The sequence below is a fragment of the Hyla sarda genome, chromosome 4 (assembly GCF_029499605.1).
Source record: "Hyla sarda isolate aHylSar1 chromosome 4, aHylSar1.hap1, whole genome shotgun sequence".
Lineage (NCBI taxonomy): Eukaryota > Metazoa > Chordata > Amphibia > Anura > Hylidae > Hyla > Hyla sarda.
In genome coordinates this window covers 122,176,542-122,195,530 of record NC_079192.1, presented here as the reverse complement: position 1 = coordinate 122,195,530, position 18,989 = coordinate 122,176,542, and the positions used below count along the sequence as shown (strand labels likewise).

The 18,989-nt window shown below is 43.2% G+C and overlaps 1 protein-coding gene across 5 annotated transcripts in view; it reads right to left on the bottom strand.

Moving 5' to 3' along the window:
• The window catches only part of LOC130368387 (cell surface hyaluronidase-like), a 118,329-nt gene that overhangs the window by 81,388 nt on the left and 17,952 nt on the right, over positions 1 to 18,989 (bottom strand). For all 5 annotated transcript variants that reach the window (XM_056571967.1, XM_056571965.1, XM_056571966.1 and 2 more), the window contains exon 3: positions 17,048 to 17,518. In XM_056571967.1, coding sequence (XP_056427942.1) covers positions 17,048 to 17,518 — 471 coding nt within the window. The remainder of the gene's footprint in view (positions 1 to 17,047; positions 17,519 to 18,989) is intronic.

The following is an 18,989-nucleotide window of genomic DNA, read 5'->3' as shown; positions in this document are numbered from 1 at the left end:
CAGCATACTAGCCCTCAGCCTGGCATCACAAACAATAGGGTTAACCTTAACCCCTGATATACTAAAGCAAAACCCTGACTACACTACCACTACCCCAGAGGCCTACCACATTTACATCAAGTCTGCAATTGCAGACAAAGAGACCAATTTCCCAGTGGCTAAAGGGAGGTATCCACATGTAAACAAACCTCAGTGTTTGCTTTCATCAATATTTTAAGGCCCCAATACCACACGATTAAAAAGTGTTTCATATTCACCAGGAACTGCTGGTACAATTAGTACAGCGTAATACTCATCTCTCCATTCAGAATTATTTAACTATGCTATATAATTTGTATATATAGTCCACTGTTGTAGTTTAAGTTAGTTTGTTTTTGACTGTTGATCCCATCTGATCACTGATTTAGAACAGATTGGTGTATGCCTCATAAGTCTCTTACCATACTGTGGATTGACAGAGAGGAAACAAAGTTCTAACTTAGCCTATACCCTTCCCTGATGCCCTTATGTAAAGAAGATGGACATTTGTCTTTTCTCAACTGTACTTACTATATAAGGGTCTTAGTACATGGGCCAATGTTGGCTGTTTATGAGTGCTGATCTCCTAGATTTAAAGAGCCTATTACAAGGCTTGACTAATGTGTGGTGAGAACAGCACAAAAGATCACTGGATCCTTCTTTCGGTCCTTCCCAGTCATCCTCTATTACAAGGGCAGATGTTCAGCTGAGGAGCAATGGTTTATTAACATGTCAAAGTGATACGATCAGCCAAAATGAAAATTTGCTTGTTCATCAGCTGATCGTTGGACCTTACACACAGGGCAATACTGTCCTTTTTTGCCAATAATCGCCATGTGTACTGGGATCCTAATAGTGATGCAATTTCAGACACCTCAGTGTATATCAATCTGAGTGTATTTCAGCACACAGTATTTAAACTATACTTGCAATCACACATCTGTATCTGCTGGACAATTAAGTATACATACAGTGGGGCAAAAAAGTATTTAGTCAGCCACCAATTGTGCAAGTTCTCCCACTTAAAAAGATGAGATGAGAGGCAATTTTCATCATAGGTATACCTCAACTATGAGAGACAGAATGAGAAAAAAAAATCCATAAATTCATATTGTCTAATTTTTTTTATAATTTATTTGCAAATTATGGTGAAAAATAAATATTTGGTCAATGACAAAAGTTCCTCTCAATACTTTGTTAGAACAAAAAGATACGGAGGCACTCTGACATCTGCGGGTGGTTTATTTAGTGCAGGTCATACAGCGATGCTCAGTCGACGAATCGTTTTGCGCACCTGCGCTTAATCAATGAGAGGTCATTGATTAAGCGCAGCTGCGCGTAACGATTCGTCGACTGAGCATCGCTCTATGACCTGCACTAAATAAACCACCCGCAGATATCAGAGTGCCTCCGTATCTTTTTGTTTTGAATTTCGGCTCTTGTTGTCTGGAAGAGCATCGGCACCAGCGGATGATCTGTGAGTAGCAGTGACATTTGTGATATTATTCCAGTGTTTTACCCAGTGGCAGTGCCAACTCTGGACTTTATTCTCACTTTGGATCAATACTTTGTTATATACCCTTTGTTGGCAATGACAGAGGTCAAATGTTTTCTATAGGTCTTCACAAGGTTTTCACACACTCTTGCTGGTATTTTGGCCCATTCCTCCATGCAGATCTCCTCTAGAGCAGTGATATTTTGGGGCTGTTACTGGGCAACACAGACTTAACTCCCTCCAAAGGTTTTGTATGGGGTTGAGATCTGGAGACTGGTTAGGCCACTCCAGGACCTTGAAATGCTTCTTACAAAGCCACTTCTTCATTGCCCGGGTGGTGTGTTTGGGATCATTGTCATGCTGAAAGACCCAGCCACGTTTCATCTTCAATGCCTTTGCTGATGAAAGGAGGTTTTTACAAAAAATCTCATGATACATGGCCCCATTCATTCTTTCCTTTACACGGATCAGTCGTCCTTGTCCCTTCGCAGAAAAACAGCCCCAAAGCATGATGTTTCCACCCTCATGCTTTACAGTAGGTATGGTGTTCTTTGGATGACACTTAGCATTCTTTCTCCTCCAAACACGACAAGTTGAGTTTTTACCAAAAAGTTCTACTTTGGTTTCATTTGACCATATGACATTCTCCCAATCCTCTTCTTAATCATCCAAATGCTCTCTAGCAAACTTAAGAGGGGCCCAGACATGTACTGGCTTAGCAGGGTGACATGTCTGGCATAGCATGATTTGAGTCCCTGCCGGCGTAGTGTGCTACTGATGGTAGCCTTTGTTACTTTGGTCCCAGCTCTCTGCAAGTGATTCACTAGGTCCCTCGTGTGGTTCTGGGATTTTTGCTCCCCATTCTTGTGATAATTTTGACACCACAGGCCGAGATCTTGTGTAGAGCCCCAGATCGAGGGAGATTATCAGTGGTCTTGTATACCTTCCATTTTCTAATAATTGCTCCCACAGTTGATTTCTTCACACCAAGCTGCTTGCCTATTGCAGATGCAGTCTTCCCAGCCTGGTGCAGGACAACAATTTTGTTTCTGGTGTCCTTCGACGGTTCTTTGGTCTTGGCTATAGTGGAGTTTTGGGTGTGACTGTTTGAGGTTGCGGACAGGTGTCTTTTATACTGATAAGTTCAAACAGGTGTCATTAATACAGGTAACGAGTGGAGGACAGAGAAGACTATTAAAGAAGAAGTTACATGTCTGTGAGAGCCAGTAATCTCGCTTGTTTGAAGGTGACCAAATACTTATTTTCCACCATAATTTGCAAATAAATTCTTTAAAAATCAGACTGTGATTTTACGGATATTTTTCTCATTGTGTCTCTCATAATTGAGGTATACCTATGATGAAAATTACAGGCCTCTCATCTTTTTAAGTGGGAGAACTTACACAATTGGTGGCTGGCTAAATACTTTTTTGCCCCACTGTATGACCAATGCACAGCCATCTGCAGCTGTACAATAGCCTTTTGGTAACACATACTATGGAACATTAACCCATTATATTTAATCATAAAGCCAGTTAAGATTGGCATTTACTTTTACTTGATAAAGTTGCATTGTTTTCCCAATCATTGCATGTACGACATATGTGGACAGAGGAAATCATTTAAAGGGGTACTCCACTGGAAATAAAAAAATGTAAATCAACTGGTGCCAGAAAGTTAAACAGATTTGTAAATTACTTCTATTTAAAAATCTTAACCCTTCCAGCTGCTGTATGTTCCAGAGGAAGTTCTTTTCTTTTTGCATTTTCTTTCTGTCTGACCACAGTGCTCTCTGCTGACACCTCTGTTGATTTTAGAAACTATTCAGAGTAGGAGCAAATCCCCATAGCAAACCTCTCCTGCTCCAGACAGTTCCTAAAATGGACAGAGGTGTCAGCAGAGAGCAGCGTGGTCAGACAAAAAGGAAATTCAAAAAGAAAAGAACTTCCTGTGGAGCATTTAGCAGCTGATAAGTACTGGAAGGATTAAGATTTTTAAATAAAAGTAATTTACAAATCTGTTTAACTTTCTGGCACCAGTTGATTTAATTTAAAAAAAAAAATTATTCCAGGGGAGTAACCCTTTAACTAGGACTGACTATATAGGACATCTATGTCCCAGTCTCAGAGTTCATATTAAAAATGAATGCTCTTGTTATTCTTTTTAATGATGGAATTCATAGCAGCTGAATAATACTGTATATAAATCATGCAAAAAAGCATAAAAGTTATTAGAATAGAAAAGAATCACTGCCTTCTTCCATAAAAAGTCCATGGAGTGCATCTGGAATTGCAGCTCAGCCCCATGTAACATAACTAGTGAAGCAGGCTCAGACAGGCTTTAACCCCTTAAAGACTTAGCCCTTTTTCACCTTAAAGGAGTACTCTAGTGCAGAGTATTCCTGCTCCGTTCTGCCCGGGCTGCAAAATAAATGAAAATGAACCATCACTCACCTCCCTGGGTTCCCGCAGAGTGCCACTACAGCTGTTCGGTCCTCCGGTCCATCCTCTTCATACTTCCGGGTGTAACGAAGCGTCACATGGCGCTCAACCTATCGCCGGCCGCCGCGATGTTCAGCCTCGGCCGGCGATAGGCTGAGCGCCATGTGACGCTTCGTTACACCCGGAAGTATAAATGAGATGCACCGGAGGACCGAACAGCTGTAGTGGTGCTCCGCGGGAACCCAGGGAGGTGAGTGATGGTTCATTTTCATTTATTTTGCAGCCCGGGCAGAAAGGAGCAGGAATACTCTGGACTAGAGTACTCCTTTAAGGACTCGGCCGTTTTTTTCAATTCTGACCACTGTCACTTTAAACATTAATAACTCTGGAATGCTTTTACTTATCATTTTGATTCCGAGATTGTTTTTTCGTGACATATTCTACTTTAACATAGTGGCAAAATGTTATGGTAACTTGCATCCTTTCTTTGTGAAAAATCCCAAAATTTTATGAAAAAAATGAAAATTTTGCATTTTTCTAACTATGAAGCTCTCTGCTTGTAAGGAAAATGGATATTCCAAATATTTTATTTTTTTGGTTTACATATACATTATGTCTACTTTATGTTTGCATCATAAAATTTATGAGTTTTTACTTTTGGAGGACACCAGAGGGCTTCAAAGTTCAGAGGCAATTTTCCAATTTTTCACTAAATTTTCAAACTCGATATTTTTCAGGGACCAGTTCAGTTTTGAAGTGGATTTGAAGGGTCTTCATATTAGAAATACCCCATAAATTACCCCATTATAAAAACTACACCCCCCAAAGTATTCAAAAAGACATTCAGTCAGTGTTTTAACCCTTTAGGTGTTTCACAGGAATAGCAGCAAAGTGAAGGAGAAAATTCAAAATCTAAATTTTTTTACACTCGCATGTTCTTGTAGACCCAATTTTTCAATTTTTGCAAGTGGTAAAAGGAGAAAATTTTTACTTGATTTTGTAGCCCAATTTCTCTCGAGTAAGCACATACCTCATATGTCTATGTAAAGTGTTCGGCGGGCACAGTAGAGGGCTCAGAAGGGGACTAGTCATTTGGCTTTTTGGAAGCAAATTTTGCTCTGCGGGCATGCCGCATTTAGGAAGCCCCTATGGTGCCAGGGCAGCAAAAAAAAAAAAAGAAAAAACACATGGCATGCTATTTTGGAAACTAGACCCCTCGGTGGAACGTAACAAGGGGTTAAGTGAACCTTTATACCCCACAGGTGTTTCACGACTTTTGCATATGTAAAAAAAAAAAAAAAAAAAAAAAATTTTTTTTACCTAAATGCTTGTTTTCCCAAAAAATTTTACATTTTTAAAAAGGGTAAAGGCAGAAAATACCCCCCAAAATTTGTTAGGCAATTTTTCCTTTGTACGGCGATACTCCATATGTGATCCTAAGGCTAGGTTCAGACTACGGAATCACCGGGCAGAAAATTTCCGCCCGGAGATTCTGAGTTCCGCCTGCGCCGACTGAATTAGTCGGCGCTAGGACCGCGCGGACACTGCAGTCTCCTATAGACTGCTATGTTTTCCGCTCGGATTTCCGCCTGAAGAAAGAGCAACCCCTTTCTTCAGGCGAAAATTTTCTAGCGGATTTTTCATCCGGATTTTCCGCTTCACAAATTCCGAAGTGTGAATTTGTGAACGGAAAACCATTCACTACACTATGAATTATAGTAAGCGGAATTTCTGCCGGAAATTTCAAAGCGAAAATTCCGGCGGAAATTCCGTAGTCTGAACCTAGCGTAAACTGTTGCCTTGAAATACGACAGGGCTCCAAAGTGAGAGCGCCATGCCCATTTGAGGCCTAAATTAGGGACTTGCATAGGGGTGGACATAGGGGTATTCTACGCCAGTGATTCCCAAACAGGGTCCCTCCAGCTGTTGTAAAACTCCCAGCATGCCTGGACAGTCAGTGGCTGTCTGGCAATACTGGGAGTAGTTGTTTTGCAACAGCTGGAGGCTCCGTTTTGGAAACAGTGGCGTACCAGACATTTTTCATTTTTATTGGGGAGGGGAGGGGGGTTGTGTAGGGGTATGTGTATATGTAGTGTTTTTTACTTTTTATTTACAGTCGCACGGGCGGGAGTTCACAGTAGTTTCTCGCTGGCAGTTTGAGCTGCGGCAGAAAATTTGCCGCAGCTCAAACTTGCAGCCGGATACTTACTGTAAACCTCCGCCCATGTGAGTGTACCCTATACATTCACATTGGGGAGGGGGGGGGGAACATCCAGCTGTTGCAAAACTACAACTCCCAGCATGCCCTGACAGACTGTACATGCTGAGAGTTTTAGTTTTGCAACAGCTGTAGGCACACTGGTTATGTATCACTGAGTTTGTGACCTAACTCAGTGTTTCACAACCAGTGTGCCTTCAGCTGTTGCAAAACTACAACTCTCAGCAGTCACCGACAGCCAGCGGGCATGCTGGGAGTTGTAGTTATGCAACCAGCAAATGCACCACTACAACTCCCAGCATGCACTTTAGCTATTTGTGCAAGCTGGGAGTTGTAGTTGTAGTTCCCTTTCACTATTAAATGAACACTTATTCACGTTCCTGTATATCCTCCCCCATTCCTCTTCTACAATCTCCCCTAAATCTCTATTCCACTTTTCTTTACTTTTGAATTTAATCTTCTCTGTGGTCTTCCCTACCAGATGTTTATATAAGTTTGCTACTATTTTGTTCTTTCCTATTTTATTATTTACAATTTTTTTCCAGAAGACCCCTAACTGCCTCTACTTTAAAGAGGTCTTTTTCCTTTGTAGCCAAAAATGCATGTCTGATTTTAACATATTCGTACCAGGCTTTTTCTTCTAATTCAAATTTTTATTTTGTATTCTACCATTTAATAAGCCTACCCTCTTCTATCAAATCAGAAATTTTCCTAATTCCCTTCTCCTCTATATTTTTCAATTATCCTAATTTATAAAATTCCTCTAGCTTTTTATTATGCCATATTCCCAGACTATAATAGACTCCCTCGATCTTTTTAAGCCTTGCCCAGGTCTTAGTCAAACAGTCCACCCCTGGATATATATTTTTTAATTTCCCTTGGAAACCTTCAAATACATATCTCAACAATCCATCGTTCCACCAATCAATAAGCCAAGCTAGTTGAGTGGCTAGAAAATAATTTTTAATCTCGGTGAACGATAATCCTCCTTTATCTTTATGTTCCACCTTTATTTTTGTATGCTTCCTTCCCCAAATTAAAGATTTGAAAATTGCAATGATTCACTTAAATATTTATTCTCCAAACCATACAGGGGTCCCACAAAACAAATATAGCAGTTTCTAAATTATTATAGCTTTTATAAGCAGTATTTTATCTGATTTGGAGATTGGTAACTTATTCCAGGCAATAGGGTTCCTTTCCAGTTCTCTTATCAAAGGGAAGGTATTTAATTAGTGGAACTCCTGTACACTTCTTGATATCTGTATCCCCAAATACTTAAATTTTTAATTCTCCTTTAAAGGGGTACTCCGCTGCCCTGCTTCAGAAGCTCCAATCCCCAGCGTCCAGAAGTTTATTGTTCCGAACGCTGCCTGCGGGCTTCATTGTTCAGGGCCGCCCCTCATGACATCCCGCCCGCCCCCTCAACGAAAGTCTATGGGAAGGGGGCGTGACTTTTGTTGAGAGGGTTGGCGTGACGTCACGAGGGGCGGCCCTGAACACGGAAGCCCGCACGCAGCGTTGGGAACAATAAACTTCTGGACGCTGGGGAGCGGAGCTTCCAAAGCAGGGCAGCGGAGTACCCCTTTAAGGTTTTTACTGCAGAGTTGCCCACATCTATCCCTGGTCCTAGCGGCATCAACATTGATTTCTCCCAATTTATGGTCAATCCTGAGTATTATCCAAAGGCAAAGAAGGGTCTTTAAGATAAATTATGAGGGTCTTTAAGATAAAGCAGAAGGTCGTCCACCTCTATATATATAAAACTCAATGGGGGAAATTTATCATTGTATATAGAACTGTTTTGTGTCTATTTTTTTGCGCAAAAATATGCGCAAGTGTTTTTTTGAGTCTTTTTTTCTTGCGCAAATTCTTGATAGAATTCTTCATTGCCTTGTCTACGGTTAAGTTTACCGGTGAGGATTTTCTACTGTAGAATCGAACTTACAAAGTGTTTGGTTTTCTTGCGCAAATATACACCACCTCGGAAGACACGTACCAAAGTGTCTATATTGGCACAGTAACGACTGCTACTCCCATCATGGACAGACTCTGCCCATGATGGGAGTTGTAGTCCAGGGGCTGAGGTGCAGATTGCACTGGGTCATTCTGCAGAGATCCTCTGCGATCCGCATTTAAAAAGCCGGTGGTACATGCGGCTACACTGCGCTGTGCCGGCTCCTATAAACACTGTCATAATTCATAATCCCCGCCGCCGGGACATGGGAGCTCTGATTGGTCAATAGCTATTCACCAATCAGAGCTCCCGTGTTCCGGCGGGGATTATGAATTATAAGAACTGTATATAGGAGCTGGCGGCAGCACAGTGTAGACGCATGTACCGCCGGCTTGTATAGTTAATAAATGCGGATCGCAGCGGATCTCCAGAGAATGATCTGCTGCGATCTGCCCCTCTGTCCTTGGACAACTACTTCCATCACAGAACAGAGTCTGTCCTATGATGGGAGTAGTTGTAGTACCGCAGCGCTGCTGAGGGATGGCACTGGCACATCCCCCGGCTGCAGGACTTTTAGGACTTCTACTCCCATCATGGACAGACTCTGCCCATGACGGGAGTTGTAGTCCAGGGGCTGAGGTGCAGATCGCACTGGGTCATTCTGCAGAGACCCGCTGCGATCTGCATTTATTAACGCTAAAATCCGGCGGTACATGTGTCTACACTGTGCACCCCGCCGGCTTCTATATACAGCTGTCATGATTCATAATCCCCGCCACTGGGACATGGGAGCTCTAATTGGTCAATAGCTATTCACCAATCAGAGTTCCCGTCGGCGGGAATTATGAATTATGACAGTGTATACAGGAGCCGGCGGGCAGCGCAGTGTAGACGCATGTACCACCAGCTTTTTAATTTAAATGCGGATCGCAGCAGATCATTCTCTGGAGATCTTCTGCGATCCGCATTTATTAACTATACAAACCGGCGGTACATGCGTCTACACTGCGCTGCCCGTCGGCTTCTATATACATTGTCATAATTCATAATCCCCGCCGCCGGAACACGGGAGCTCTGATTGGTGAATAGCTATTGAACAATCAGAGCTCCCCTCTCCCGGCGGCGGGGATTATGAATTATGACAGTCTATATAGAAGCCGGTGGGGTGCGCAGTGTAGACGCATGTACCGCCGGTTTGTATAGTTAATAAATGCGGATCGCAGCAGATCTCCAGAGAATGATCTGCTGCGATCCGCATTTAAATTAAAAAGCTGGTGGTACATGCAGGTGGTGGTGTGCAGGTGGTGGGTATAGCAATGTTTTTACCTAATATTCGCAGGCTTTCATGACCCCAAAAAATGCTTTTGATCAAAGCCACTGACTGTCGGATAGGCGTGGCGGTGGCGGAGCATCACGTACTGCGCGCCACGCCTATCTGCCGCCACGACCACCCCCTGTATGTCAGTTCTGGGACCGATGTGTTTGACACACAGGTCACAGCGCATGTGCCCTTCAGCTAATCTAACGTGCGCACCGCTGCGTGTCATCCAGCAAGCGCTCGCTCCCGCCGCCGTCTTCCTCCTCAGTGCGCCTGCTAGCTGGATGACACGCAGTGGCGCGCACGTTAGACTAGCTGAAGGGTGCATGCGCTGGGACCTGTGTCAATCACACAGCGGTCCCAGCGCTGACATTCTGGGGATGGGCGTGGCGGCGGGGCATCACGTACCTCGCTCCACGCCTATCAGACCGTCAGTGGCTTTGATCAAAAGCAGTTTTTTGGAGTCATGAAATCCTGCAAATATTAGGTAAAAACATTGCTATACCCACCACCTGCACACAGTACAAACCCTGTGTGCAGGTTATTGCACCAAGATTTCATGACAGTTGCGCTTTACAGGGGTACTCCGGTGGAAAACTTTTTTTTTTTTTATCAACTGGTGCCAGAAAGTTAAACAGATTTGTATATTACTTCTATTAAAAAATCTTAATCCTTCCAGTACTTATTTGCTGCTGAATACTACATAGGACATTTTTTTTTTTTTTTGGAACACAGTGCTCTCTGTTGACATCATGACCACAGTGCTCATCCCCATAGAAAACATATGCTGCTCTGGACAGTTCCTAAAATGGACAGAGATGTCAACAGAGAGCACTGTGGTCATAATGTCAGCAGAGAGCACTGTGTTCAAAAAAGAAAATAATTTCCTCTGTAGTATTCAGTAGCTAATAAGTACTGGAAGGATTAAGATTTTTAATAGAAGTAATTGACAAATCTGTTTAACTTTCTGGCACCAAGTTTCCCACAAGGAGTACCCCTTTATGGCCTCCTTCACACAATTTTTTATAGGTTTTGAACAAATTCCATATAAAAAATATGTAACCATAAAAAAAATAAACACATGTGGTATCACCGCATGCGTAAATATCTGAACTATAAAAATATATCATTAATTAAACCGCATGGTCAATGGTGTACACGCAAAAAGATTCCAAAGTCCAATATAGCGTATTTTTGGTCACTTTTTATATCATGAAAATATGAATAAAAAGCTATCAAAAAGTCTGATCAATACAAAAATGGTACCACTAAAAACTTAAGATCACAGACATAAAATGAGCCCTCATACCTCCCCTACGCGGAAAAATAAAAAAAATTATAGGGATCAGAAGATGACAATTTTAAAAGTATTAATTTTCGTGCATTTTAATTGTATGGACCTATAGAATAAGAAGAAGGTGTCATTTTTACAGAAAAATGCACTGCGTAGAAACAGAAGCCCTCAAAACTTACAAAATTGTGTTTTTTCTTCAATTTTGTTGCACAATAATAATTTTTTTTTGTTTTGTCGTTGATTTTTGAGTAAAATGACTGATGTCATTACAAAGTAGAATTGGTGGCTTGAAAATAAGCCATAATATGGATTTATAGGTGCAAAATTGAAAGGGTTGTGATTTTTTAAAAGGCAAGGAGGAAAAAACGAAAACGCTCGGTCCTTAAGCGGTTAAGGGCAAAACCAGACAGTTTGGGTTATAGGCAGATTGATAAATCAGGGCCATAGTCTCCTAGCAAATTTCTCACTGTTGGGTTTTTAGCAACCAAATAGAAGTTGGAAAGGGCCATAAAAAACACCACGAAAACTGGGGAACTGTTGTGCCATGTGCTTAAAGGGGTATTCCGGTGGAAAACTTTTTTTTTTTATCAACTGATATCAACTGAAAGTTACACAGATTGTAAATTACCGTATTTACCGGCCTATAACACGCACCCTCATTTTACCAAGAATATTTGGGTAAAAAAAGTTTTTTACCCAAATATCCTTGGTAAAATGAGGGTGCGTGTGTGTGCATGCGCATACCCCGATACACCCCCAGGAAAGGCAGGGGAGGCAGTCGCTGCCCGCTTCTCTCCCCCTGCCTTTCCTGGGGTCTAGAGCCCTGCTGCCGCCGCTTCTCTCCTGCTGGCTATCTGCGCCGCTGCCTGTTCTCTCCCCCTGACTATCGGTGCCGCGGCGCCGATAGCGAGGGGGAGAGAAGGGGCAGCGGCACCCATTGCCGGCGCCGCTGCCCCGTTGCCTCCCCCCATCCCCGGTTGTATAATTACCTGTTGCCGGGGTCGGGTCCGCGCTGCTTCAGGCCTCCGGTGTGCGTCCCATGTGTCGTTGCTATGCACTGCACAGCGCGGCGCAGTGACGAGTGACGTCATTGCGTCTCGCAGCACATAGCAACGACGCAGGGGACGCACACCGGAGGCCTGAAGCAGCACGGACCCGACCCCGGCAACAGGTAATTATACAACCGGGGATGGGGGAGGCAACGGGGCAGCGGCGCCGGCAATGGGTGCCGCTGCCCCTTCTCTCCCCCTGTCTGTCGGCGCCGCTGCCCCATTGCCGGCGCCGCTTCTCTCCCCCTGGCTATCGGCGCCGGCAATGGGGCGGCGGCACCGATAGCCAGGGGGAGAGAATGGGCAGCGGCACCGATAGCCAGGGGGAGAGAAGGGCCGGCAGCAGGGCTCTAGACCCCAGGACAGGCAGGGGCAGAGAAGCTGGCAGCGACGGCAGGTCTCTGCACCTGCAAAGCCGCTGCAGTTCATTGATTTAAAGCACCCGCTTTAAATCATTGAACTGCAGCGGCTTATCGGCGTATAACACGCAGGTAGACTTTAGGCTAAAAATTTTAGCCTAAAAAGTGCGTGTTATACGCCGATAAATACGGTACTTCTATTGAAAAATCTTAATCCTTGCAGTACTTATTAGCGGGTGTATACTAGAGAGGAAATTCTTTTCTTTTTGGATTTCTTTTCTGTCACGATCACAGTGCTCTCAGCTGATACCTCTGTCCATGTCAGGAACTGTCCAGAGTAGGAGAAAATCCCCAGAGCAAACATATGCTGCTTTGGACAATTCCTAAAATGGACAGAGGTGTCAGCAGAGAGCACTGTGCTCGTGACAGAAAAGAAATCCCAAAAGAAAATAATTTCCTCTGTAGTATACTGCCGCTAATAAGTACTGGAAGGATTAAGAATTTTTAATAGAAGTAATTTACAAATCTGTTTAACTTTCTGGCACCAGTTGATTTAAAGAAAAAAAAAAAAGTTTTCCACCGGAGTACCCCTTTAAAGGAGAAGTATCACATACAAAAACTTTTAGAAGTTTCAGATTGGGGGTGAGGGGAAGAGGGGAAGGTTGGGGAGTCTGACCGCTGGAATCCCCGCTATCAACTGTACAGAGTCCTGGCTTCCCCGGGAACAGAGCGTGTCCAACCACCAGCATGCCCCCTCCGTTTATCTCTATGGGAGAGCCGAAGATAGTCGAATGGCTCTCTCATAGAGATATATGGAGGGGTGTGTCGTCCACCAATTTGTGCAGGGGTCGACATGCCCCGTTCCTGGAGAGAGCTGGGGCCCCATACAGGAGATCGCTGGGGTTCCAATTGGTCGGACACCCCACGGTCTAAAACGTATCCCCTATCCGCAGGAGTTTTTGTACATGATATCTCTCCTTTAAGAACTTATACTGTTCCGACACATGTTTGCATGATATAGTTATGTTTTTTTGTGTGTAGGCTGGTGCACTGTAAGAACAAACAGTGGCTCAGGATTTATCAATCTGCTTGAAACCAAACCTGTCTGGTTTTCCCCTAACAGCCAATATACCAGAGCTTTTTAAGATATGAAAGTTTAGTTTTATGCAGATTGATAAGCCTGGGCCAGTATGTGAAGACAAGAGGAAAGGCTTGTATCAGCCCATCAGGGAAATGGTGGATCATGTCTATATAGTGGGGGAAGGGTGGCCTAAGCAGCAGGGGTCCATGAGCGTCATCAATCTATATGAGGGAGGGGGCCAAGAGCATGAGGCTATGTTATTCTTCAAGCTGCAGCCTGTGTGAGAGGAGCCATGGTAAGCAGTCTGTGTGTGAGTGTGTGCGTAAGTGTGTGTGTGGGGGGACGGGTATCCTTTGGTCTCATCTGGGGGGTCTAAATCTCATCTGGGGGTCTAAATTAATTTTGGGGTTTGGTCTGGGGTAGTTAAGACTCTGCCGTTATCTCTATACCCCTCTATATGCAATATAGTATTTGTGGGTACTGGGAAGCACAAAGGGTACAGTAATGTTGGGAATTATTATCAGCAATAAGAGCAGGATGACAGTGGTTGAGCTGCTATAGAGGATGGGGTTGGCTGCAGTAAAGTGAGTGGCTGAAGATGTCTAAGTATAGTCAACAATTGCCCTAGCTGTCTGAGCCAGATGCAAAATAAAAGTAAAGAAAATACCTACAAACCATAGAAGATGTGACCTGTGAGTCCCTGAATGTAGTAGTCATGTGACCATCCGATTAGGGCAGAACTTTGACCGTTCTAACATGGCTATTATCCAGATGTGGTTTACAGTCTATATTATTTCACACTACAGATTTGAACCCTATGACACATTTGTGTTATGGCCTTAAACGCATCATGTCTTAGATAGTCCTTAAGCTGGAGGCTGTGTATTCTATATGAATAAAAAACACAGATCCCAGGAGCACAAACCAGTAAAAGCCATCCTTGATAGAAAGTTATGAAGGAGGATGCCCTGCCTACCTCTGATGGGTATCCAATTCATTTTTGGTATAAAGTATACAGCGTTCAGACTAACCACAACACAGTAATGTGAATATGTCGTAATGAGGTGTCAGGTGTGGTCTTTCTGTCTATAAATTACATAAATAGTTTTTTTTAAATTATTTTATAGTTTATAAAAAATAATAAACTATAAAAAGCTATATATATGCTAGAACACACACACACACACACACACACACACACACGGAACGCACTCAGCCATGGAACAAAGTTAATATAGTATTCATACTGAATGGTGAATTGTGAAAATACATTGTATTAAAAAAAAAAAAAACTATGTTATCCCTCCCTCCTAACAAATAGTTACCCATGAAAATGAATTAAAGTAAAATAAATAAATGATATGAACCCCAAGATAGTGCCATGGAATCTAGTAAAAGAAAACACAAAAAAGAAATCTCAGAATTCTGACGGTCTTAAATGAACAGGCAATTAAAAGATAAACAAACCCGGGAAGGTGGTATATATAAAGCCCTATACTTACCCTCCTCACTACCCTGCTGCTGCAAAGCACTTCACGTAATCATGTTCAGGGTCGGTTAATGCAGTTGCTTGGTCAGCCAGTCAGTGGCTGAGGTGGGATCCTGCAGCAACCACTGATTGGATGAGCAGGTAAGTGCCCATCCCAAACACAGAAAGTTAGGCATATTGGGACCGGAGCTTCAGGACAGTGGCAGGGGAGCAAAGAAGGTAAGTGTAGTTTTTTTTATGTTTACAACCTTCCTGAGCCTATATTGTAATAAACTCTCTGAATATCTTTTATTTAGGTAGGGGCCCCTGAATCTAGGCACCCCATTCTGACACTGAGGAGAAATACATGGCTCCTTCTGTTACTGGGAAACTCAAAGAAACTGTGTCAGACAGCAGCTGTTGGCAGGTGTAAGGCTTAGGAATTACAATATTTGTTTAGTGTTACTGCCTTGGACAATGGAGCTTTTTATTTACTACATTGAGCATAGTGCTGAATGTAAGGATGGCTCGTCCTGAAGCTTACTATATTTTTGTGCCTTGCATACAGCATGTATGGTCTTTCAGCTATTAAACAGCACTGTGTACTGTGTACCTCTGGTCCAGACACTACCGTATCAGACATCATGCTGAGTACACTAAGTTTGTATACCAATTTATAATGGCCAATCACAGTGATAGGCTAAAGTAACAAATGCCCAGTGTGAATGCATGGCAAGATTAACCATACGTCATTTATTGCTGATATTTATCAAGAGTGCATAAAAAAAGAAAATGTTTTTGGTACCATACATGTACATGCCCAAATTGACATTTAACCAATAACTATTGCAGTCTAATGTAAGCACTTGTACTTGCTAGTAGGGCTGGGCGGTATGACCAAATATGTGTATCGCTGTATTTTTGTAACTTATGGCGGTTCCACGGTATATAACGGTATTCCCCCCACCCCCAAAATTAATTATTAACCCAGCGCTGCGCTGTCCCCATCGGGGTAAATACTCATATCACCCACAAGCGCTGCCCACTTCGTCCTCCTGTTTGTTGCGGCCGCCGGCGCTGACACTATACTGTATCCCTATGTCCGGGCTGCAAAAGGTAAACAAAAATAAACTTTAACGCTTGTTCCTACGTTGGCCTTACGCTCTTACCGCTTCTTACATGACAGTGGGCTCAACCTATCACCGGCCGAGGCGGAACATCGCTGCGGCCGGTGATAGGCTGACGGCTTTCCGACGTTCCATTCCCTAGGAAGCTGGTCCGGACCAACGAGGAAGGTGAGAAAGTTTATTTTGTTTACCTTTTGCAGCCCGGGCATAGGGATACAGTATAGAGCAGTGGTCTTCAACCTGTGGACCTCTAGATGTTGCAAAACTACAACTCCCAGCCAACGGCTGGGAGTTGTAGTTTTGCAACATCTGGAGATTGAAGACCACTGGTATAGAGTGTCAGCGCCTGCGGCCGCAACAAACAGGAGGACGAGGAGGGCAGCGCTTGCGGGGGACATGTGAGTATTTACCCCGATGGGGGCGCTGGGCTGATAATTCTGGGGACAGCACAGCGCTGGGCTGATAATTCATTCATTGCCGGGGGGGGGGGGGGGGGGGCAAACCGGTATTGCGGTATGGGTTAAAATTCATATCGTGCAGCCCTACTTGCTAGCAGCAATGATTGTAAGGATGAGAGTGGTTTTCAAATCCTTGGCCACAACTTTTGTTTTTTTAGTCACTGATTTGTAAGTGAACTGAAAAAGTAAAGGGACTGCAGATGGCCTAATATTTATGGGTTACAGACAGTCAACCAAAAGCAGATGCTGAGGGAATGAAAATGGCCAACAGCTATTCCTTCCAACCCTCAAATACACATGCACACTGCGATCATCTAAGTGTGAATGTGTTCTCAATTAGGCGAGGGGTATAAGAGACGCAGCAAGACACCCATGGCAGCATGGGAAGAATAGCTGGGAGTTCCCAAAAAAGTACCTGCAGTGGTCACGTGATCACTGCACCACCTTTATTTCAGTTGTTTTCACAAGGCAACATCTTTAAAAAGGAAAAATACTTAAAACAGTGCACCAGATACAATATTAAGGGGGTTTTCCCATCTTTTGTGTTTGAGGTTGTGTTTTCTTGTATACATCAATATACAGTATACACATATATATGTATGTAAATAAGGGACTCCTTAGAGAGTTAGGAACTGGTCTGGCAGAAAGTTCTGTTTTGCAATGCAACATGTATTTCATGTATAGAAAGCAGCATGCAACAGAGAAAAACAGGAGCAAAAGAGGAAGATAGGAGACGTCATGCATTATCCATTCACATCACATACCGATGGACTGCATGCTGGGATCCTTCAATGGTTTTCCTGATTTGTACATTCTCTTCTTCAGCAAAGATAATGCTTTACTTTGTTGTATCTCAACTAGAAATCCCAAATCCCCTAAGAATCTCAGCACTCTGTGGAGCACCATTGGTTTTACGTTGACTTGCAAGAGCTTCAAAGGGCTAATAAGAGTGTCCGTGGGCTTCAGATCCTGGTCACAGTTGTCATAAGGAAAAATACTCCAAGCTATGTTGGGTCCTAAAGCAGATACTAAAACATGTCGGGACAGCTTGAGTAGTACATCACAAGGCCAGATCTTCCCTTTCCATTGCATGTTCAAGTGGTGGCTGCCATTTGTCAGACCATTGTCTCTCACTACTTGGGGGGCACCTGCAATCTCACGTGTCGACCGCTTCATGGCGCTAAAATCCAGATGTTTCAGTGTGATGATGTCATCAAGAGTGCTGTTTGGCATTGCTAAACAAACAATAAAACTAGTCATTGTATTTTTAAACACTAGTCCTCAATTCACATACTCAATAATGCTAAGTATATATGTTATAAGTCACTGTGTGAACTGGGCCTCATTTCTTAAAACTGTACAACAGAAAAACTAGTCATGTTTGTTCCAGCAACCGATAAGAGCTCAGTGCTCTGTTACTGAAGGTTCCCTATCTCCAGAGATTACCTTCAGCCTGTGCCTTTGCTACAATTACCAAGCTACATAATTTACCTCTATGGCCTTTTTAGTAATGGTGCTGTGGTGGATCAGTACAGGAGTTGTACCCCTGTACCCTTGCTGTACTGTGTGGCAGACTCTATTGCATTGTCCCCTGAGTTCCCCTTAATCTGTGTATCATAAATGGTTAATTATACCCTATGTTATCTATTGCATTGTCTGTAAAATGTTATGTGCCTTTAAATGTTGTTGCCAAGTCTTGTAACCAGGGAAGGTGTCTGTGACCAGATGACTTGTGGGTGACCTATAGGACCCCTCCAAAGTCTCCCCCATATAAACCCTGGGAGGAGCTAGTTCAGTCTCTTTGAGTACATGCTGAGGAACAGTCAAGACCTGAGAGTGTCTGGTGTCCTGAGGAAACCCAAGGCCTAGTCACGCAGCCACGCTTCCATCACCAAGTGCACCACAGGTGAACGTCAAAGCCTGGTAAGCTACACAAGGGGTGAAGTCTAGTCAGTCCTAGTCAAGTCAGTCAAGTCTGTCTAAATTCAGCGTGGGTCTGCAGCATTTTGTCCAAGTCCACTACATGTCCCAGCAAGCCCACAAGTCTCTAAAATCACTGGTCACCTCCTTGGGCCTAACTGAACTGTAAAGACTATTCCATCTGTCTGCCTCAGTAAAGCTGTCATTGTTCCTTAACTTGGCGTCTGAGTCATTATTCGCCCCGTGCCTAGCCCAGGATCCTCGGGTGGTGCAGAGGTTAACCACGACACTGGCATCCCAAATACAAGGGGTTAATGCCATCTGCCCCTACGGTAATAACATCTTCCCTTCATCACACCCTCACCACAGTGCCATTTACTATGTCCTGAAGTAAAATAAATAGTTGGATGCTGCCTTTCAACGTTCAAGAAAAAAAAATCTGCCTCTATACTGTCACTTTTACTTTTGAGCTTCGCCAGCTAAATATATTTTTGGGGCAAAATCTGATAGCGGCTATGTTTACATATTGTATTTTAGGCCTTTTTTTTACCCTTAAATAGCTATAAAACAGAAAACCAAAGAAAACAATGACTGAAAAAAAAAGCATTTTTTTGCTTCAAATTCTTGATTTAAAAAGCAGTTTGTGGCTCAAAAAACTCCCAAAATACAATGTGTAAACACGGCCATAAACCTTATTCCAATTGGGAAAATCATTTCTTCTGGCTACTGTGCTTTCCTTCCTTAGATCAGCCTTATAAGTGTTCAGATTCTTCTCTCTAGCTGCTG